Source organism: Patiria miniata, unplaced genomic scaffold, assembly GCF_015706575.1.
Source record: "Patiria miniata isolate m_02_andy unplaced genomic scaffold, ASM1570657v1 HiC_scaffold_30, whole genome shotgun sequence".
Taxonomy (NCBI): Eukaryota; Metazoa; Echinodermata; class Asteroidea; order Valvatida; family Asterinidae; genus Patiria; species Patiria miniata.
Window position 1 is genome coordinate 10117918 of NW_024037070.1, and position 23589 is coordinate 10141506.

The 23589-nt window shown below is 40.0% G+C and overlaps 1 protein-coding gene across 1 annotated transcript; it reads left to right on the forward strand.

Moving 5' to 3' along the window:
- Positions 1–1290: 1290 nt before the first annotated feature.
- Positions 1291–23297, forward strand: LOC119739127. The gene is made up of 4 exons (XM_038213955.1): positions 1291–1453; positions 16959–17126; positions 18279–18448; positions 18826–23297. The coding sequence occupies exons 1-4, from the start codon at positions 1291–1293 to the stop codon at positions 19180–19182; spliced, it is 858 nt and encodes a 285-aa protein (XP_038069883.1). The 3' UTR covers positions 19183–23297.
- Positions 23298–23589: the final 292 nt, after the last annotated feature.

Below are 23589 nucleotides of genomic sequence, written 5' to 3' on the forward strand. Positions count from 1 at the left end.
GAGTACGCAAGCGCGCCCCCTATCCAGTAGCTAACCATGCACGCGGCAGGAAGTAAACGTCGGTGGAGACCGTTGCACTCTTGTCTTTATTCCAAGAACTACTTCGCTCTTGCCTTGGCGGTAAAACAGAGATTACAAACACTATGTCAGTCCTCCATGTTTATGAGGCAAAATGATGAAAACTATCATTAAGTACTCGAACTTCTTGTCAATAAATTGAAAAGGCCCTGAACATTAAACATTCTCATCCTTAGAGATTATAAACACACATGTGAAAATGACTCATTCATGAAAACCCAATGTAATACATGTACATTTCAAGCAGAAAAATGAAGGGTATGTCACACCAAATCCCAATATATGTATAGTCCCAAACCTTCATAAAATAAAGTGATTACATGTACGTTTACCATGTCCAGTCATCTAAATCGAGACTTGTGCGCTTCCAGACTTCCTGTCATAATCAGAGCATCATCTACAAAGATCTGTCACATGTGTTCTTAAAGTGTGAAAAAAATCCATACATGTAGGCCCATAATGAAGAATGTGAAGGTAAATACAAGATGGAGTAGTAAACAATCTTTTACTCAAAGGCTGTATACATAAATAAGAGCCACAATGAGTCTTTTCCAGCAAACATAAACTTCAAAGTTAACACTTACAAGGCTTAAGAAACATAGCACCCATCCCGCAAGATGTCTCTCGACACAGCAAATGTGCAACTTCCTGCAACACAATGAACGGGACGTCTTTCAATTACAAAACGTCCGACTCTTCATAATTATTATACACGAAAACTAATTAGCTTGCCCTGACATAATTTATACACAACAAAACTGAGACGGATCCAAAAAGGAAACCCAAAATCACAAGCAAATGTCACGCTTTCTATCTAGCTAACAGCAAAGTAATGAACCTCAACTTACATAAAAACATGTGGATGTCGAACCCAAAGGTTAGAGCCTCTAAAAACACTTATTTTAGAGCTTTCTGACACATAATTTTGTGGACACCGCGAACCCAAACAACGGGTCTAGTCACAAGAAGAAAAAAATACGGGAGGCGCATGCGTGGAGTCCTTCTAAGCCAAGACCACAGAGAAAGACGCTTACCATACTCAGCTCAGAGAGTTCTACAAAGGACTGCACAGGGTTGGGTCAGCCCATCAGTGACGACTTCACTAAGTTTATAAAGCCCGAGAACCCTCGGATGTCTGATGATCTTTTTACTGGTGTAAAGAACTACAAGGAGGAGGTCCTAAAGTCTGTGTCTGACTTAGCTGACTAGCACATGGAGGAAGTGAAGAAGCTGACCAACCTAATGCTGCCACACCTGCAGACTCTTCTAGCCAGGCAGAGAAGGGACTATGGGATTGATGAGGAGGCCTTTCCAAATGGACTAGCCAGGCAGAGAAAAGACTATGGGATTGATAAGGAGGCCTTCCCAGTGGACTGTCCCATGAGCGACCAGCAGTAGCGGCGCCAGACTCTAAAAAAAAATAGGGAGGAGGGAACAATTGGGGGGGGGGGGCAAGGACATAGTTTTGGGGGCATTTAAATTTGTTTTTATTTCCTGTGTATACGCGCGTGCGTGCCCACTGTCAATGGTCGGCAAATAAACCACTAGAATAACTTAGAAATATATTCATTTTTATGAATGAATAATGCATCAAACCGCAGAATGGTGTGTAACAAATTAATTTTAACAAATGTACAAAGACGTCGGCTACACTATCTACGGCTGTAAGGGTGGCGTGTTTTGTCTAAAGTAGCGATGTTTATAATGCTTTCATTGGCCCAAATTGTGTCCATATTTTATGAATCTTAACAAGCGAAGAAAATAAACATAATTAATCAGTTTGTTGACAAAGTGTTGGGAGAAAGGGGGAGGGGGAGAAATTGGAGGCAAGGATAAAAAGGGGGGGGGGGAGAAATGCCCCCCCCCCCCACACCCAGCGCCGCCACTGGCGACCAGGCGAGTCACCGTTGATGAAACCTTAGTGCAAAACATTGGCATGGAGAGACATTAATGTGGCAAGGTGGACTACAGACTGAGAAGTTAGGCACATTGAATGCAGTCAGCAGGTCAGTTGTCTTGCAGAAGAGCAAGGAGCTGAGGGCTGGACAGATTCCCTCTTTCAGGGGATCCAAGGCAGCAGCCAAAGCTAAGCATCTTTCTGAATTCTTTCCATGCCACTGTGACTGAATGTTTCTTATTTGAAATAATGAATCTTAATTCACCATTACTCGTAGACAACAAGACTAGTCAGGGTATAAACGGCAGAATAGTCAAAAAAGGCCATTTTGGGGTTAATTTTGAATTTCAAGGGGTGGGGGTTATTATTTTAAGAGACACAGCGTTAGTTAAATTTGGTGTCAAAATTCTTGTATTGATAGTGTTAACCATTTCCCAGATGGACGTCTTCAAATTTTGACGGTGGACTTTACCACCCCTACTTTTTAATCTTAAATGTAAGGCACACAGCATGCATTGTGCACTCTAATTCAGAGACAATCCGTAACCCAGTTTTTCGTTCGGGGTCACGGATTCTTTGATATTAATATTCCACTGGACGGTCGACGATTCTTTGCGTGTAGGTCAGTCTTCCTCTGTGATTATCACCAAGTGCACCAAGTGGCGGGCCGATGTACCAACTGCCCAATTGGCGTCAAGGTCGCCGCAAACCGTCGTCTTGTGACCTTAGTAAGCCCTTCAATTCCGGGTTCTTTGTCTAGCGCCAAACCCGTCAACGTCTTTTCAATTCTTCAATTTCGGATGCTTTCTTCATAGCACATCCCACTTCTCATTATAATGTGCACACCGTCATTCTAAGATAACAAAGGTAAATGAAAGGGATGAGGGTTCGACGACCGGTCAGGTCCACAGTGGATGTGTTGATAGCCTAGCTTGCTGGTTTGATCCGTCGGGAAAACGCTTGCTGCTGACCGGGCGCTGTCATAGTGTCTTCTTCTGAGCCGCCGGTGTGCGTTGAACGATAGCTTGGACTCCACACGTATAGCGCCGACCTGTCGTCTGGGGTTGCAAGCAGTGGACATGAGGGAAGCCGCGAGGGAATCTGGCCGCCATGTTACCTCTGCATCGTCTTGCAGGCAGGGCAATTTGCAGCAACTGGCCGAAATAATAAGCTATGGTTTATTGCTACCCAGAGATCATTAAGAAATTAATATAGGCTAGGCCAAGCTGTGGCCAGCGACATCTAAAGTACAAGCATGCGCAGTGTGCTACGGCAGTGAGTGGTTTATTTTTCCCCTTATAAATTAATAAATGACAAATCTAATCGTTTCATGATATGAAATTAAAATAAGCCCCTGCCCTTACAACGCACTTAATTCGTTCATCGTCAACCATTTGGTAGCACTCGACGAACGTAAATAGGCTACAGAGCGCCCTCAATCGTTCATTGCCAGTTTGTCCCTAGCCAGTTTGTCCTTTTTATTGTCATAATGACGTCACCCATTGTACGGAAGTTTGGCTAAAGTTTACCTGTTAATTAAAAGCTTATACAAAATAAAGACAGCATGGTCGCTTTATGAGTGTGTGGATGAAGGAATTTATTTCACTGACCACCCGAAGCATAAAAGAGCTGTTTTTGATAAGTTTGTGTTCACTCTGTGTACATATTCGCCAACTTTCAAGACCAAAACGACACGAATGTACCCACGATAGAGCAGTTGAGGTTTCCCTTAATACATAATCATCAGCTTTTTGCAGATTCATAGACCACCGCATAATGTTGCCCCTAGCTGCAGACCTCGAGATCTATTGATCACCGGGCACGAAGACGAAGAGACGCTGCCAGGATCTGCGGGCGCAAATTCTCGAGACTGACCGCTCCGCCCGTCCGCCAGCCGCGGGTTCATCTGGAGTTCACCAGCCACCGCCGCCGTTCCACACGGCTCCGTGTAATATATTCATTCGCTATAAATACATCCTTAATGCTTGGCCGGACTTCAGGTATAATATGATTTATATAGGCTTCCTCCTCTTCTTGTCTGTTGTGCGTAAGGACTCTTTGGCGGGTGGTACTGCTGTACACTTAATACGATAACGCCGCACTTTCCAGGCCACAATGCATCATCGGGGTCGAATGGAGTGTTTATTGTCATGTTTTATTCAATTATTAAATCAATGAGTGTTCGAGGAAAAGTGAAGATGTAAAAAGCACGAAGACAGCCATTGGTACTTTTATGCAAGATTATATTTTATGATTAGGTATCTATGACATTGGCAGATATTTATCGCTATTTTGAAACAATGTGACATAATGTGAGAAAGTCCAGTACTTTTCCGTAAAGATCGACATTATTTTTCATCGTCATGACAACCACTTCCAAGATCTCTATTATACAACATAATCCTTGTCATCATTTTAAATGCAGTTATCACATTCGATACCTTTTTTATTGTTCCACTACATTACACAACTCTGCTACTGATTTCATCACCACAGAAAATAAATCAACAAAATGATTTCAAACGTGAGCTCCTCTTATATAAACGTAAATCGCATTCTTTCAAACTGTCCTTTAAAAAAAATGATGTATTATAGTACATGTATAAATCAAATAAGAACTTTTGCAATTTCATATAATTATCGGTGTCGTCGTGATTATCATCGTTATACTGAGTCATTATCGTTATCCTATTGTTGTCGCCATTAATCGTCGTTACAATCTTGTCATACTTGTCATGGATGTCATCATCATCACCATCTTCATTTTCATCCTCGCCATAATCGTTCCCCGACCATTTATCTTTCCCCGTTACCATTCATAAAACAATATGCAATTCTGTCACATTCACTCTTGTCTTCAATTATCTCTATCCTCGTGATCACTTAATAGCCTGTCTTCGATTCGTGAGCTGAGAAACCATTATAGAGTTTTGATCTGAAACCAAGACGGGGAAAAACAACACCCCACCTCTCTTCTTTCCTTCTAGTGCCAGACACCTAAGCGTTTCATCAACAGCTCCAGGCGCAATTTCATCACACTTGGCTATATAACCAGCCATTTGCATATTTCCAGTGCTCCGGTTAGCGATGACCTGCCGAGGTGTCCTCTATCCGACCCGGTCAACCCGAACCCTCCAGGCAAGAAGAAGCTTCGTCTTGACCCCCTTTCTTCTCCTTTTCCGTTTTGTCATGTGTTCAATAAGCCGCGCATATCGGTTTGACCGTGGCCACATATCTTGGCAGTATGACACTTTATAATAAGACCGCATCCCAACAGATTTGTTGTTATTAGCTGTTTCGGTTACACACCGAAACAGCCTTTGTTTTCGTTAAGATTTTTTTTTTCTTTTTAGCTGTTTCGGTGACACACCGAAACAGCTCTTGTTTTCGTTAAGATTTTTTCTTTTTAGCTGTTTCGGTGTACACACCGAAACAGCTCTTGTTTCTGTTATTTTTTTTTTCTCTTTTATTTTTCAGACTTTTTTCTCATAGGATAACACGTGTTTTCGTTCTACAAGTCACTTTTGGCTTTTTTTCAAATCCGATCGACTTCAAACCTGGCACACGCTTAGACCACCATCTGAAGATGTGCGCCGAAACTTTTCGTCATGCTGACGTTATCACGTGATTTATTATAGAATTTTGAATATTTAATTTTTCCCATAGACTTTGTACACAGAAATTTTAAAAAAAATGTCAATTTTCAGAGGGCATTTTCGACACTTTGCCAGTAAGTCATTTACACCAATCTTTGTCCAAGCAATGACCCTAATTCAAACATCATTGTGTAATGATGACGTCATGATGACGTCATCCGGTGTTTATTTATAGGCAATTAAATTGTGACAATTTTAATATTTAAAAATGCATAAGAAATCAACCGTACGCGTCCGCAGCATTCTGTTGCCGGCAAGTGGTAGAGTAGGTTGAGGTCTTTATATCATTCAGTGTGCGTAAAATCACATGGCCCTTGCTTCCGGTCGAAAGAGACCAAAACCGGAAGTGGCTTATTATTTAAAAGTGGTAATAGATATGAACTTGCTTTTAACTGTGTTAGTCTCTTGGCTGATAGTATTCTTCAAATCATCTACCGATGACGTCATGCAATCTTCGAGCGCCCTCTAGCGACAGGTTGAAAATTTTCAAAAATGTATTTTGAATAGATGTCTGTGGCGAAGTTTGTCGGAATCGCCTAAATATTGGTGTATATGATGACCTTGACCCACTTAAGACGTGTGCGAAGTTTAAGGTGTATGACGTCATCAGACCGGAAGTTATAATGAAAAGACCCTTTTTCCTTAGAAAAATCCTGAAAAATCAACCATGGCAGTTTTTATATTAGTTTTTACTTAAATTGTCTATTTTAGGGTAGGTCTAAAATTTTTCAAAGCTTCGAGGCAATAAGCAAACTCGGACATGCCCTGCGCACGCTTAAAACTTCAGGTTGACAATAACTCTGCTTTAAAACATGCACAGTCCACAATGTACATGTACATGCACGTACGTTATACATATCGTATGTCAGTCAGCCCGCGCGCAGCGCACGTGTTGCTGAGGTCAAATCCTGTCCACAGTGACCGTTTTAGCCGATTTCCGGCTGACTGTGACAGATTTTATGCTCATGCATAGTCAGGGCCGTAAGATAGACACTTTTTGTATAGAATACGCATGTACATGTTCATTCGACCTGGATGAAACTCCTTTACGGCAGTCATTAATAAAACGGTCGAAACAGCTCAGTGTTTGTCCACAAACACATTTCTAGTCTTTTTTTTTCTTCTCCTTTTTCAGACTTTTTCTCCATAGGTTTTGTACACGTTTCTTCTACCAGTCCACTTTGGCACTTTTTGAAATCCGATTGATTTCAGACTTGGTACATACTTAGAACACCACCCACAGATGGACCTAGAAGAAATTTGTGATCGTGACGTCATCAGGTGTCAGGTTACGTCACATTAAAGATGCATTTTTCCCCATATGTTTTGTACACGTTTAAAAACACTCAAGTTTGGCATCTTCGTAAATCCGATCGTCTTTAGACTTAATACATACTTAGACTACCACCCACAAATGGTCCTAGACAAAATTTGTTATCGTGACGTCATCGGGGGTGAGGTTACGTCACATTAAAGATCCTTTTTTTCCCATAGGGTTTGTACACGTTTTAAAACATATCATTTCGGCAATTTCGTAAATCCGATCGACGTTAGACTTGGTACACACTTAGACCATTACCCACAGATAGTCCTAGAAGAAATTCGTGATCGTGTCGTCATCAAGTGTAATGTTACGTCACGTTAAAGATGTATTTTTTCCCCATAGGGTTTGTACACGTTTGAAAACACTCCACTTTGGCACTTTCGTAGATCCGATCGACGTCAGACTTGGTACATCCTTTGACTACCACCCACGGATGGTCGTGGAAGAAATTTGTGATCGTGCCGTCATCAGGTGTCACGTTACGTCACATTAAAGATGTACATTTCCCCCATAAGTTTTGTACACGTTTTTCTTCAAACCATACACTTTGGCACTTTCATATGTCTGATTGACTTTAGACTTGGCACACTAAAAGACCAGCAGCCGAAGATGGTCCCCGATGATGTGTTACAGATGGAAATCGAAGTAACATCATCATCACGTCATCACATTTCATGTGACGTCACATTAAAAGGGCATTTTCTTCGGCCTATATCTACAGAACCATAGGTCTGATTGGATTGTTACTTGACATGTACACATACCAGGATGTGTTACAGACGAAAATTCAAGTGATGGCATCATCAAATGTCATGTGACGTCCATTAAAGGGGCACTTTTCTATTAAAGGCCTATATCTACAGAACTGTATGCTCGATTTGGTTGTAACTTGATATGTACCAATGTGCTGTTATATATGACATTTGTAGTGACGTCACTAATTGCTCATCACGTGCACAGTGTATTTCAAATATCCGAAACAGCTTGTGTTTGTCCACAAACACATTTCTAGTTAGCTGTTTCGGTGACACACCGAAACAGCTCTTGTTTTCGTTAAGATTTTTTTTAGCTGTTTCGGTGACACACCGAAACAGCTCTTGTTTTCGTTAAGATTTTTTTTAGCTGTTTCGGTGACACACCGAAACAGCTCTTGTTTTCGTTAAGATTTTTTTTTTTCTTTTTTTTTCCTTTTTTTTTTTTTTTTTTTTTTTCCTTTTTCAGACTTTTTCTCCATAGGTTTAACACACGTTTCTTCCACCAGTCCACTTTGCCACTTTTTCAAATCCGATTGATTCGAGACTTGATACATACTTAGACCACCACCCACAGATGGTCCTAGAAGAAATTTGTGACGGTGACGTCATCAGGTGTCGGGTTACGTCACATTAAAGATGCATTTTTCCCCATATGTTTTGTACACGTTTTAAAACACTCCAGTTTGGCATCTTCGTAAATCCGATCGACTTTAAACTTAATTCATACTTAGAACACCACCCACAGATCGTTCTAGACGAAATTCGTGATCGTGACGTCATCAAGTGTCAGGTTACGTCACATTAAAGATGCATTTTTCCCCATAGGGTTTGTACATGTGTTAAAACGCTTCATTTCGGCACTATTGTAAATCCGATCGACGTTACACTTGGTAAACACTTAGACCATTACCCACAAATGGTCCTTGAAGAAATTCGTGATCGTGACGTCATCAGGTGTCACGTTACTTCACATTAAAGATGTACATTTTCCCCATATGTTTTGTTCACGTTTTAAAACACTCCACCTTGGCACCTTCATAAATGCGATCGACCTCAGACTTAATACATACTTAGACCACCACCCACAGATGGTCCTAGAAGAAATGTGTGATCGTGGCGTCATCAGGTGTTGGGTTACGTCACATTAAAGATGCATTTTTCCCCATATGTTTTGTACACGTTTTAAAACACTTTACATTGGCACTTTTGTAATTATGCGACCGACGTTAGACCTGGTACACACTTAGACTACCACCCACAGATGGTCCTAGAAGAAATTAGTGATCGTACCAATGCCGAGATGGGTTATAGATGAAAATTCATGTGATGTCATCATCAAATGTCATGTGACGTCCCTTAAAGGGGCATTTTGTTCTTTATATGCCTATATTTACAGACCTATATGTTCGATTTGGTTATACCTTGACATGTACGTATAATATGCTGTTATAGATGACATTTTTAGTGACTTCAATGATTGTTCATCACGTGCATAGAGTATATCGAATATCCGAAACAGCTTGTGTTTGTCCACAAACACATTTCTAGTTTTTCTTTTTAGCTGTTTCGGTGTACACACCGAAACAGCTCTTGTTTTCGTTAAGATTTTTTTTTTTCTTTTTTTTTTCTTTTTCTTCTCCTTTTTCAGACTCTTTCTCCATATGGTTTGTACACGTTTTTCTTCCACCAGTACACTTTGGCACTTTCTTATATCCGATCAACTTAAGACTTGGTACATACTTAGACCATCACCCACAGATGGTCCTAGCAGAAATTCGTGATCGTGACGTCATCAGGTGTCGGGTTACGTCACATTAAAGATGCATTTTTCCCCATATGTTTTGTACACACTTTAAAACACTCCACTTTGGCACCTTCGTAAATCCGATCGACTTTAGACTTCATACATAGTTGGACAACCAGCCACAGATGGTCCTAAAAGAATTTCGTGATCGTGACGTCATCAGGTGTCAGGTTACGTCACATTAAAGATGCATTTTTCCCCATAGGTTTTGTACACGTTTAAAAACACTCCACTTTGGTCACTTTCGTAAATCTGATCGACTTCAGACGTGGTAAATACTTAGACTACCACCAACAGATGGTCCTAGAAGAAATTTGTGACAGTGACGTCATCAGGTGTCAGGTTACGTCACGTTAAAGATACATATTTTCCCATAGGGTTTGTACATGTTTTAAAACACTGTACTTTGGCACTTTCGTAAATCCGATCGACGTGAGACTTGGTACACATTTAGACTACCACCCACAGTTGGTCCTAGAAGAGGTTTGGGATCGTGACATCATCAGGTGTAAGGTTACTTTACATTAAAGATGCATTTTTCCCAATAGGTTTTGTATACGTTTTTCTTCAAATAATACTTTGGCACTATACACCTGTATGTCCGATTGACTTTTCACTTGGCAGATGACATTCGAAGTGACTTCATCAAGTGTTCATCACGTGCACAGAGTATTTTAAATATCCGAAACAGCTTGTGTTTGTCCACAAACACATTTCTAGTTTTTTCTTTTTTTTCTTCTCCTTTTTCAGACTTTTTCTCCATAGGTTTAACACACGTTTCTTCCACCAGTCCACTTTGCCACTTTTTCAAATCCGATTGATTTCAGACTTGATACATACTTAGATCACCACCCACAGATGGTCCTAGAAGAAATTCGTGACCGTGACGTCATCAGGTGTCGGGTTACGTCACATTAAAGATGCATTTTTCCCCATATGTTTTGTACACGTTTTAAAACACTCCACTTTGGCCTCTTCGTAAATCCGATCGACCTCAGACTTGATACATACTTACACCACCACCCACAGATGGTTCTAGAAGAAATTTGTGATCGTGACGTCATCGGGTGTTGGGTTACGTCACATTAAAGATGCATTTTTCCCCATAGGGTTTGTACACGTTTTAAAACACTCCACTTTGGCCTCTTCGTAAATCCGATCGACCTCAGACTTGATACATACTTAGACCACCACCGACAGATGGTCCTAGAAGAAATTTGTGATCATGACGTCATCAGGTGTTGGGTTACGTCACATTAAAGATGCATTTTCCCCATAGAGTTTGTACACGTTTTAAAACACTCCACTTTGGCACTTTTGTAAATCCGATCCACGTTAGACTTGGTACACACTTAGACTACCACCCACAGATGGTCCTAGAAGAAATTCGTGATCGTGACATCATCAGGTGTAAGGTTACTTCACATTAAAGATGCATTTTTCCCCGTAGGTTTTGTACACGTTTTTCTTCAAATCATATTTTGGCACTACATGTCTGATTGACTTTTCACTTGGCAGATGACATTCGAAGTGACTTTATCAAGTGTTCATCATGTGCACAGAGTATTTTAAATATCCGAAACAGCTTGTGTTTGTCCACAAACACATTTCTAGTTTTTCTTTTTTTTCTTCTCCTTTTTCAGACTTTTTCTCCATAGGTTTAACACACGTTTCTTCCACCAGTCCACTTTGCCACTTTTTCAAATCTGATTGATTTCAGACTCGATACATACTTAGACCAACACCCACAGATTGTCCTAGAAGAAATTTGTGACCGTGACCTCATCAGGTGTCGGGTTACGTCACATTAAAGATGCATTTTTCCCCATATGTTTTGTACACGTTTTAAAACACTCCACTTTGGCCTCTTCGTAAATCCGATCAACCTCAGACTTGATACATACTTAGACCACCACCCACAAATGGTCCTAGAAGAAATTTGTAATCGTGACGTTATCTGGTGTTGGGTTACGTCACATTAAAAAATGCATTTTTCCCCAAAGGGTTTGTACACGTTATAAAACACTCCACTTTGGCACTTTTGTAAATCCGATCGACGTCAGACTTGGTACACACTTAGACTACCACCCACAGATGGTCTTAGAAGAAATTTGTGATCGTGACGTCATCAGGTGTTGGGTTACGTCACATTAAAGATGCATTTTTCCCCATAGGGTTTGTACACGTTTTAAAACATTCTACTTTGGCACTTTCGTAAATCAGATCGACGTTAGACTTGGTACACACTTAGACTACCACCTACAGATGGTCCTAGAAGAAATTCGTGATCTTGACATTATCAGGTGTAAGGTTACTTCACTTTAAAGATGCATTTTTCCCCATAAGGTGTGTACACGTTTTTCTTCAAATCATACTTTGGCACTATATGTCTGATTGACTTTTCACTTGGCAGATGACATTCGAAGTGACTTCATCAAGTGTTCATAACATGCACAGAGTATTTCAAATATCCGAAACAGCTTGTGTTTGTCCACAAACACATTTCTAGTTTTTTTTTTCTCCTTTTTCAGACTTTTTCTCCATAGGTTTAACACACGTTTCTTCCACCAGTCCACTTTGCCACTTTTTTAAATCCGATTGATTTCAGACTTGGTACATACTTAGACCACCACCCACAGATGGTCCTAGAAGAAATTTGTGATCGTGACGTCATCAGGTGTCAGGTTACGTCACATTAAAGATGCATTTTCCCCCATATGTTTTGTACACGTTTTAAAACACTCCAGTTTGGCATCTTCGTAAATCCGATCGACTTTAAACCTAATTCATACTTAGACCACCATCCACAGATGGTCCTAGACGAAATTCGTGATCGTGACGTCATCAAGTGTCGGGTTACGTCACATTAAAGATGCATTTTTCCCCCATAGGATTTGTACATGTTTTAAAACGCTCCATTTCGGCACTTTCATAAATCCGATCGACGTTACACTTGGTACACACTTAGTCCATCACCCACAGATGGTCCTTGAAGAAATTCGTGATCGTGACGTCATCAGGTGTCACGTTACTTTACATTAAAGATGCACATTTTCCCCATAGGTTTTGTACACGTTTTAAAACGCTCCAGTTTGGCATCTTCGTAAATCCAATCGACTTTATACTTGGTACACACCTAGACCACTACCCATAAAGGGTCCTACAAAAAATTCGTCATCGTGGCGTCATGAGGTGTCAGGTTACATCACATTAAAGATGCATTGTTTCCCTATTGGTTTTGTACACGTTTTTCTTCAAACTGAACTTCGGAAGTACTAGTCTGATTGGGTTAAAACTTGGTACATGTATGCATATTCACATGGATGTGTTATAGATGGAAATTGAAGTGACATCATCATCAAATGTCATGTGAAGTCCCTTAAAGAGGCATTCTATTCTCTTATAGGTCGATATCAACAGAACTAAAATGTTCAATTTGGTTGTAACTTGACATGTACATATTATAATGTGCTGTTATAGATGACATTTATAGTGACGTCACTGATTGTACATCCCGTGCTAAGAGTATTTCAGATTTTTTTCTCCATAGGTTTAACACACGTTTCTTCCACCAGTCTACTTTGCCACTTTTTAAAATCCGATTGATTTCAGACTTGGTACACACTTAGACCACCACCCACAGATGGTCCTAGAAGAAATTTGTGATCGTGACGTCATCAGGTGTCAGGTTACGTCACATTAAAGATGCATTTTCCCCCATATGTTTTGTACACGTTTTAAAACACTCCAGTTTGGCATCTTCGTAAATCCGATCGACTTTAAACTTAATTCATACTTAGACCACCACCCACAGATGGTCTTAGACGAAATTCGTGATCGTGACATCATCAAGTGTCAGGTTACGTCACATTAAAGATGCATTTTTCCCCATAGAGTTTGTACACGTTTTAAAACACTCCACTTTGGCACTTTCGTAAATTTGATGTACTTTAGACTTGGCACACACTTAGACCATCCCCTACAGATGGTCCTAGAAGAAATTTGTGATCGTGACGTCATCAGGTGTTGGGTTACGTCACATTAAAGATGCATTTTTCCCCGTAGGGTTTGTACACGTTTTAAAACATTCTACTTTGGCACTTTCGTAAATCCGATCGACGTTAGACTTGGTACACACTTAGACTACCACCCACAGATGGTCCTAGAAGAAATTCATGATCGTGACATCATCAGGTGTAAGGTTACTTCACATTAAAGATTCATTTTTCTCCATAGGGTTTGTACACGTTCTTTTCTCCATAGGGTTTGTACACGTTCTTTTCTCCATAGGTTTTGTACACGTTCTTTTCTCCATAGGGTTTGTACACGTTCTTTTCTCCATAGGGTTTGTACACGTTCTTTTCTCCATAGGGTTTGTACACGTTCTTTTCTCCATAGGGTTTGTGCACGTTCTTTTCTCCATAGGCTTTGTACCCATGGGGTCGGACAACTCGACCGTTATCCAACTTGACATTTTGACAGCGTGCGCGTGCATGCCTTGCCGCCCTACAGCTGGCCAGGTCCCCGCGCACTCTACGCGGTACAGTCATGATGCCACAGATTTATGCGGCTTACGTAAATGTGACAAACTTGTAGTTGGGTATGTGAGTTGGGATAATCATGATTTATCAGAAGTTAACAACTTTAAAGAATTTCTTAAATGTTAATGTCGGATTTTCGGGGATTTGTTCAAGTGCGCCACGTTAGGAACACTGGAAAGAATTCCATATAAGCCTCCACCTCTATGGGCCATGACAGGAAACGTCAAAGTATTTTTAAAGAAATCTTGATTTTTTTCCCCCTCCTACATTTCCATTTCATCGTCAGATTTACAACTTTTGGTACTTTTCAAGTCATATCTAGGAAAATAACTGGAGTCCGTATATGGAATTCTTTCCAAGACGTTTTGTATTCTTGTCAGACCTCGCACACAACTGTGGCACTGTTAAAGTTGTTTGCTGCCCTCTAGTGTTTTAAATGATCTACCTATAATGAAACGTTCGCGATTGTCAGGATTATATTTCGAGGGGCAAAATTACATACAATCTGAGGAATCAATGTGTGCAGTTAAAAGGAGACAGTCATGTGACGAATGCAGGGGGCGGGGATAAAAGGATATCATCAGAGCATGTTTGGCGGGGCCCTGGCTTAGCCTGGGCGGGCGCTGACGGCATGTTGTTGGCCATGATGATGTTGATTTGGTGATGTCTCGTTAAAACGTTGATGAAGAAAAACATGGTTGGATGGAAAGAGACTACTGGAGTCATGGCCGGGTCAGCTGCCTGTCTTCTATGAAACTAAGGGATGATTTCTAATTCTCTTTGACCCTGCAAACACTTAAGTGTTTTCCTTTGGACTTGTTTTTCCGTTTTGATTAATGAAATCCAGTTCGTTAAAACGAAAAGTATTTCTTTGTTTCGAGAGAATGAATGAAAATGTTTGATAAAATTTCGTTAGGCAAGATATTAAGGCCGATGATACGGACAGAATGATAGCGCCCTCTATAGAGAATGATTTCTTTATATGTTTATTTATTTGCTTTATTTTATTTTATCTTTATTTTATTTGCAATTGCCATTCACGTACACCAAACGAATTGTCTTTGGTCGAACATTTGTAAATTTGATTACAAATAATAACATTTTATTTTCCTGATAGAGTAACAAGCTCGATCGGATCTCGGAAGCTGCGGAGCCTGCGGGCCACGTTTTTTTCCCCAGGGGGTTAGGGGCAATAATATGAATAATTCAGTTTTTCCTTTGAATCATGGCAAGACATAGGTTCTCGTTCTCCTTTTCCCTTTTCCCTTAAAATTGAAATTATCTCAGTGATAAAATTGGAGAAGAAAAATAGTCGATGAAAATGAGCAGCGACGACGTGGATTCGAAACAGGGATCTTTGTATCCATAGCTCCTCTCGCCATCAACTAGGCTACTGTTACGTTCATTAAAATGCTTTAACGTAACTGAAATAACAACAATGCTGTTGCTGTCATTGTTCTGTTCTCATGAAAAAAAAAATAACTTTCCCATCGAAACTACTGAATTATTAATGAATTGGCCCTAACCGTCCTAGAAATAAAAATTACGCCTGCGGGCCAACCTTTGACCCCATAGCTGTAGGCCAGGTGAAGAGGTCACCATTGACATTTTTTAATGTTTGACCAAGGCCAACATGTTGACAGCGCTACTTTTGTCATTTTAGCTTCTTTGAAATGTAACCTATTTTGACCTTTAACCCCGTAACTGTAGGTGAGACGAAGAAGTCACCATGGACATGTTAAAATGTTTGACCAAGGCCAACATGTTGACAGTGCTACTTTTGAATTTGAGCTTATTTCAAATTTGGCCTATTTTGACCTTTTACCTCATAACTGTAGGTCAGACGAAGAGGTCACCATGGACTTTTTAATGTTCGACCAAGCTAGGCTAGCATGTTGACCGCTACTATTGTCACTTGAGCTTATTTCAAATTTAACGTTATTTTGACCTTGACCCCTGATGATCTTTGACCCCAGTTGGGTCATGTGGTATGTTGGGGCTGGGCTACTGATACTTTTGACAAAGTTTGGTTAAAATCGGTCAAAGTATGTAGGAGCAATAGACAATGTCAACGTTTGTTACTAACTAACTAACTTACTAACAAACTAACTAACTAACTAACTTACTCCCCTACTAACTAACATACTGACTAACGGTGAGACATAGTACATGTAGAGCTTACTGATCTCAATTTAAAGACTAGGTAGCGGATAAAGAGCGGCACAATGAACGAATTTGACGCCATATTGGTGAGACCGGTGAGACCGGCTGGTGATCTACAAAGGGCAAGTTGCCGTCTTTATAGACAGCATGATTTCTTTTGTAACATCGCGGTACACTTAACTTATATTTTGACCACCATCACTGACCAAGGTTTACAATTTTTCTAACGTCGTGGTTTACTTTTTTTTAATGCCGCAGTTCACTTTGTCGGCGTTTTGGAAATTATAATCACAACGGAAACGTGTCCTTTTTAAAACATCATAATTTGTGTACGTGACCAAAATGCGCGTCAGCTGTTGATACAACGCGCGCTGTATATACGCGAAATCAAAAAAGTGCATGTTGATTTGTTTTTTTTTAAACTACCGCTTTGTCTACGACATGACTGATTTGGCTCCGTGTTGTCTGGCCTCGGCTTGATCTCTGGCCACAGAATCATCTTAGAATCCTTTCATGTCCCAAACTGAATGGAAAAAGATGTTCATGTTTTTGAAACACTGAGGACATGGACCTGTACTGAGCCAGAGTCCCCAAGTTAACAGCCAAACAAAATCCGCTGAGCTGAAGCCAGATAAGAAGATGAAGGAAAACGCCAAATTGGGAAGAATGAAGAAATGTTTGGTTTTATGGTACGAGATCTAGTCCCTAATCTCCTTTTCTCCTATCCATCCATCGCTCAGTACCCAAGCTACGGAAACGGCGTCGGATAGAAGAGCTGGAAGCCGAGGTGCCAGTGGCCATCGGATACTGGGGCAAGCCCACGGCACTAGAGGGTGCCAAATATGATTTCCTCTGCATCCAAGCAACACTCAAATCCAACAAGCCTGATAGTCTTTCGTTCACTGAAGGTAGGGCTGTTTTCATTCGTCTCTGGTCCCACAAAATGAGTCCGAAGGATTTTTTTCTGTTTTTTCACCTCACGGTTTTTTTGTTTTTTTTTTAATTAGCAACAGAAAGATCAAACTCTACCTTTCAGTTACAAATCACGTTGACATCTTTATTATTATATTACGTTGGTAAAACTGTTAAATATTTTTTAATGCTTTTTCTATTTAGGAAATCTGTTGAAAAAGCCTCTTTGTCCAAAAATTATCTTGTACATCATTAAAGACTTATTTGTTGGGTTGGACAACATTTATTGTCATGCTTGCAAACGAGGACTTGTGAATCAATAGAACATGGCTATGTAACAAAGTGTGCCAACTTGATACGAAACACCATTGCCATTGATTTGCGTACTTAACGTTGCATTCCCCGTGCTTTTTACGAGTTTCATCCCAGAAAATAGATTCTTTTTTCTAATTTGTGTTGCTATTTTTCTAGCAATACAAAACTAAACCAGTAGTGAATGAGACAATGACCGATAATAATTGGCTCACGTTTAGTTATGAAAATTTACTTTACAATTTATTGGCTGCCAGACAATATAATTCCGTTGGCTGGTTCCCGCCCTACGATCAGTATCGATAATGTCCGGTCTGCTCGCTAAGCGGATCTGTTTGTTCCCAAAACAAAAACCTGTTTTTCAGAGTGTTTTAATAAGACGTTCCAAAAAGAAAAAAAATGAGGGGTTTTTGGTTGGAATAACAACATTAGCTAAAAGTTGGAAAATTATTTATAGAAAAAAAATCATCGAATTTCTTGAGGAGCACGGGACACGCAAATTTAATTCGCAATTATAGTAGGCAACATGAAATGTTATCCCATACGTAGTAGTAGGCCTATTTCAGTTTCCAATTCTCTGCAAGATCAATGCAAATGGAGATCTAGCATAGTTCACATGGTGTGCCAGGTGGTTTTCACACCGGTACCACAGTGACTGTGTCAACCTGCATGATCATTTACATTTGAAAATGACAAAAGGTGGAACGATATTGTTTTCATCACATCAGTAGTTGAATCTTTTGGGGCGTTTTAATGATTGCCTGAGGGGAGCAAAAATTAAAGCCCGAGTTGTCTGGTACCTTCATGCACTTGACTGAAAGTATCAGTTCCCTCAGAATTTATGGTAGATTCCGGAAGTGACGTGGTAACGGCCCGGCAAGAGATCTTGGACCAGCTGGACCTGCAGTTGATTGGTACAATTCAGAGCCGGGGCGTCCACACAACGGTGGAGAAACAGCTGTACAAGGCGATACTGCGCATCGGCAAACAAGAAGCAGAGATAGAGGTAAGCCGGAGGGCGCTGTACAATGAGCGCTGTAACCACTCCAACTAGCGCAATAGCTGGCACTCAAAGTTAGTTTAATGCACTTGCATTTAACTGTGTAGTTTTTATTATTTAAAACTGGTCAGCACTTTAAAAACGAAATCGAAATCTCCTCACCTTCATTTTGTTCCAGTTGGAAAATGGAAACAATGAAGGAAGCAAAAGAATTCCGCCATCCCGTTAGGACGTTTATTAAACTAAAAAGCAAGACTACAAATTGTGATTTTTTTTAACGTGCTCGTGAGTAAAACGAGTGAGTCTTTCTGAACGTCTTGCCTTTGTAAAAGCAAAAAGTAAAAATTGTATTGGTAACTGTATCGGTATTGCTAATACTTCAGGTCATGCCCGAACCGTACGAGTCCATAGGCAACCGCGTCATGAGACATTTCCGTCACGTGATCGACAGCACGGTGCACTATTGGCTGCAGGGCAACCGACTGGAGCCAGGCGAGTCATCAGGTCAAGGGTCCGGGTCGGCTCTAGGTAGCACGAGCGGGGAGCACACGTCACATAGCACGCCCGAGCTGACGGGCGAGTCTGCATCTGGAGCGGAGTCTAAAGATGGATCGTCACCGGAGGAGTTGATGAAACAAGAGAAGACGGAACGAGAGAGGGGAGAAAAGGTGGGGGAGGAGGAAAAAGAAGCCGAGGGAGAAGATTCCTCATCGACCTCATCCTCAGAGAAATCACCATGACGTCACAGGTCAGGTTCAAACGTGAATCTATGAAGGTTCAACATGCATGCCAACAGGAAGACATCACACTGATGTGGTAATGCATTGGTGGTCACTAGTTTGCATGGTAGGCTGTTCTTCACAGCCACTTTACAAATTCTATCATCAGTGTATGACTTTTGCTTTTTGTATGAGTTTATTTTCGACTTCTGCCGCTATATTGTTCGATGAATTTTATTTTTCTATGATTTAAATTCTCACAAGTAGATCAAATGAAGCCATCTCAAAAAAATACCTCAGCATTTTTAAACTCTTTGAAAATTGAAAGGGGGGCTGAGTATTCCTTTGTACATTAAATGTCCCATGTAATAAACATTGTGAATCATTTATTTCTTTGATAGTCTGTGTTAGGAAAACACTAGCTCCCAACTTAAATCCATAGTTCAAAATGTCATCGTACCTGTCATTGATAAATGATGTTAATAACCGTCTCACCAACAAAACATGCCATTTACAAGTACGGTTTCCAGAAGGAAATTCTCCCTTAATGGCTCAATTTAATGGAGCCGCTTCGCCCAAAAAATCCCTAAAATTACCTTTGCACGTCCACATGCCGAGCAAAACAAGAATCAGTTACACAAGAAATAAACATGACACAATGAAGAAAAAATATAAAAAATGAAATATTTCGTTGGTAACCCATTTGACTTTGCGCAATTGGGTTAGCAGCTTCACGAAAAACACGCACAATGTTTGCGGAGTGTACGAACCGTGTTTTTTTCCCTACGAAAACGTATGTTCGATTTCTTGTATACTGGTGATAAATCTACGTTTGCCTCACAGATGAAGGGCTATCCCACCTTATTTGGTGCCAGACTTTAGCACATCCCGTGTGTACCTTTCTCTTTGGTAAACGGTGTGCCAGTCGATTATACGTCTGTTGCCAAACTTGGTTGCCTCCAAAAAGCTCCGCAGAAAAGATACCCATGTGATGTAACCGACAATAAGCTCACAGTTTTCCAAATCAAACCAAACTATATATTTACAGAAGATCCAGAAAAACTCAGTGAGGAGACTCAAGTGGTAATAATAATGATGTAGGTCACTGTGTAATTAGCCATGCATACAAAGCGGTTTCCTAGGTGACTGCTAAGCAGTAACCTTCTAATAATATAGTTTCAATTTAGCAGTGAAAAAAAAACACCTTTCTAGCCCATTGTGGTTCGCTGACCATTTCCTCTCATTGTTTTGTTTTAGAGCAAAATTGTCAAGCCGCTTTACTTGGTTTGAACACGTCCATTGCTGATGGAAACACCAGAGGTCGGCTTTTCACACACAGTGTTTTATTTTCGTCACTCCGGAATTTTTTTAAAACACTGTTTGCAAAATCACCATTCCCATCGTATACGAACTGGCGTCCCAAAAAAAGACTCTGTATTAGGCTGCATTAACTGGATGTTAACGACTGATCCCTGTTAATGGTTTAGAATGTAATGACATTTGAAATGAATGCCTTATATTTGTGTGTCGTGTAATCTTCGTATACTTTTTTTTTTAAGGCAGAGAACAAAAGAAACTTTGGTTGGTGACATGTGTCTTTACAGCCAATGAAATATTGCAGAAATGTTGTGGAGATTGTCTTGCCGGAGATTTGTGTTAAATTATTGTCAGGAAAAAAAAAATGCCTTTTCGATCGTTTTAGACGAGTGACTTCAAAAGAGCACGTTCGTTGTGGTTGGTTTGAAAAAAGGCATTATAAGAGAAAAAGACCAAAGATTTTATGAATACAATGCAGTGTATGATATTCGTGCGTGGCAAGTTCTGCTTCACGCGTTGTACATGATATTTATTTCTACTTATATTGTGTGTGTATCTTCCATTACTTTTTCATCATGATTTTTTGTAACACTTGTATTTTTTCCCCATGGGTAGGCTCAGGGGCGTCGCAAGGCAAATTTGGGGTTGTAATGTAAAAATATGCTGACACTCCGTGCTGGAAGGTAGTCCAGGATTTGTACGGTCACCGTCAGCCTGCAGTACCAAAATCCAAAAAAAGTGGCGTGGGGGAGGGGGACGGAGCCAGTGGAGTCGCGGTTAAAATGCAGACGATAATGGACAGTATCGGTGGCGCTCTTCGTTGTAGCACATTGCTAACAGAAATACGATTTTGCCGACAAGACGACGATTTTTTTTTTATTAATGGAGGGGAGGGTTGCTGGGTGTGACCACCCCCTCCCCCACACCCTCTAGCGACGCCCGTAGTTAGGCCAACGGTTGATTATCTGTACTACTCTCATCACTTATTTCAGTTCTTTGTCGCACATTAACTTTATCCGAATTAGTCATAATTATTTTCATGTTTTTCTATCGTGCGACCTAAAATAGGGCTGCTGTTCTCCAAACGGGAAAATGAAGCGGAAAGCGATTCTATATACAAAGGGCATTTCAAGTATAAGCGACAGAGAGAGAGAGAGAGAGTCAAATCCTTCTGGTTAGAACGCCCCCAACGTATACCGATCTTATGGCTTTAGTTGAAAGGTTTACAGAAACGAAATTGGAAAAGAAATACACTAAACGGTTCCAACCAATGATTACATATTAATATGTAAAATAAAAGTGTTATTTTTGCGAAAGATATCAGTCAGGAAGGGGTGCTGTTTTGTGGGCGGGGCATACGGAAACAATATTTATTTTGTTTCAAGTCTCGATAAATTACTGATTGAAATCCAAAAGTACTCTAGAGTCTGTATTTGTGATGTCTATTATCGTTTGAGAACCATTTGTAGATTTGTTCCTATGTATATTTCGGTAAACCTTTTAAAGTTCCGGTGAACAGGTTAAATGCCGCGTTCGTTGCTAGCGTGTTAGGCCTAATGCTAAAGGCACGACGGAAATTTATCCATATGAATTATTACAGATTTTTTTTCTGTTTTATATCCTCCAAATAAACAGAGCACATCGTGAAACTCCGAACCATAATCACTATAATCATAAAGCCAAAGGTTAATAAAAAAAAATGCATAAACTTTGACCACAAATCAGTGTTGGCGCCCTCAAGTGGTGGATTTTATCACACTCTAATGTAGAGGGTCTCAATCGTTTTGGTCCCTTTGCTACCCTCATAAAATTTACAAAAACACGTTTTTGTTGGTCTTGTATTCTAATTGTACTTTGTTTCAATATCCAATCAGATTATTGAGTAGTCGAGAGTCCGCTGGCATTTTACCTGGTGCCCTATCATTATTAATTGCAGTATCGCTGCTCTTCAGACGTAAGACTAATTCCCACGCATATGACGTCATTTGTCGGTCAAGCAGCCTGCAGAACACTATACTATACTGTTGGCACTGAATTCAATTTTGCCAACTTAAAAAAAGTATTTTACCGTCACGTTGCTGGAAAATGTGGCTATTCAAATTTTTCAAGTTGTCATGAACTTTGCGGAAGGGATGAACGCGATGCTATTAATTTTTATTTTCATCTGTTCATTCACGTAGCTACATTTTTCCCATTGTTTTTAAATAATTATATTGCACTGTTATCTTTTTATCGAAAGGTAAGAAACAGATTGAATTTTTTAATTTATAAAGATAGCCAAAAAGAATGTTGGCATTGCTCTACCAATTTTAAGGATAGAATTCCTTGAACATTTTATTTTCAGCTTTGTAGTATAATATGGCGTTCAGCATTAAGTATTTACACCATGGACCAAGTATTTATAATATAGACTGCAAAAAGCTAAACGTTTTTAACATTATTTTAGTTGCTTTACGTTTTATCAGTAATACATTAAGTCTCAAGGCACTGGCAAAATTTGCAAAACAAGTGTATACGTTTACCCATTCACTTTTATTTGCTAGCTTATTCTTACACAAGACTGTTATTCGTCTCCTATTTTGAGGAAAGAAATTTCTGTGGGGTCTATGCTTTTTTTATTCAAACATTGCATCATAGTGGTCGCTTAAGTTTCCGTACTTTTAAGTTGGTACCGGGGCGCCATGTAAAAGAATCCGCGACATCAAATTCCGTGTCAATTTTTGGGATTAGCGTTTCGAAATTGGCTGTAAATTTATGCACCACGATCTTCGGTCAATGTCTTGAGGTCGGGCGTTTAAATTTTTCTGTTCCTTGATACTTAACATTCGTCTGAAACCCACTGTCTCGATAACTGTCTCACAAATATTAATTACATCGTCGTGTTGTACTTGTAATCTATTGCAACTTTATCATTAGTGCCAATATTGCCAAATAAAAAAACCCAAGATAATTAGTATAAAAAAAACTTAAATTGATATTCCACCATGTTTAAATAAAAAGAAAATCACAGAGTATTTTTCAACTTCCGACTTCGACGGAGGTAACTGATCAGAAAAAAGTGAACGGACAAAATGTTACGAACCGAACCCTGACAATAACCCAAATTAAATG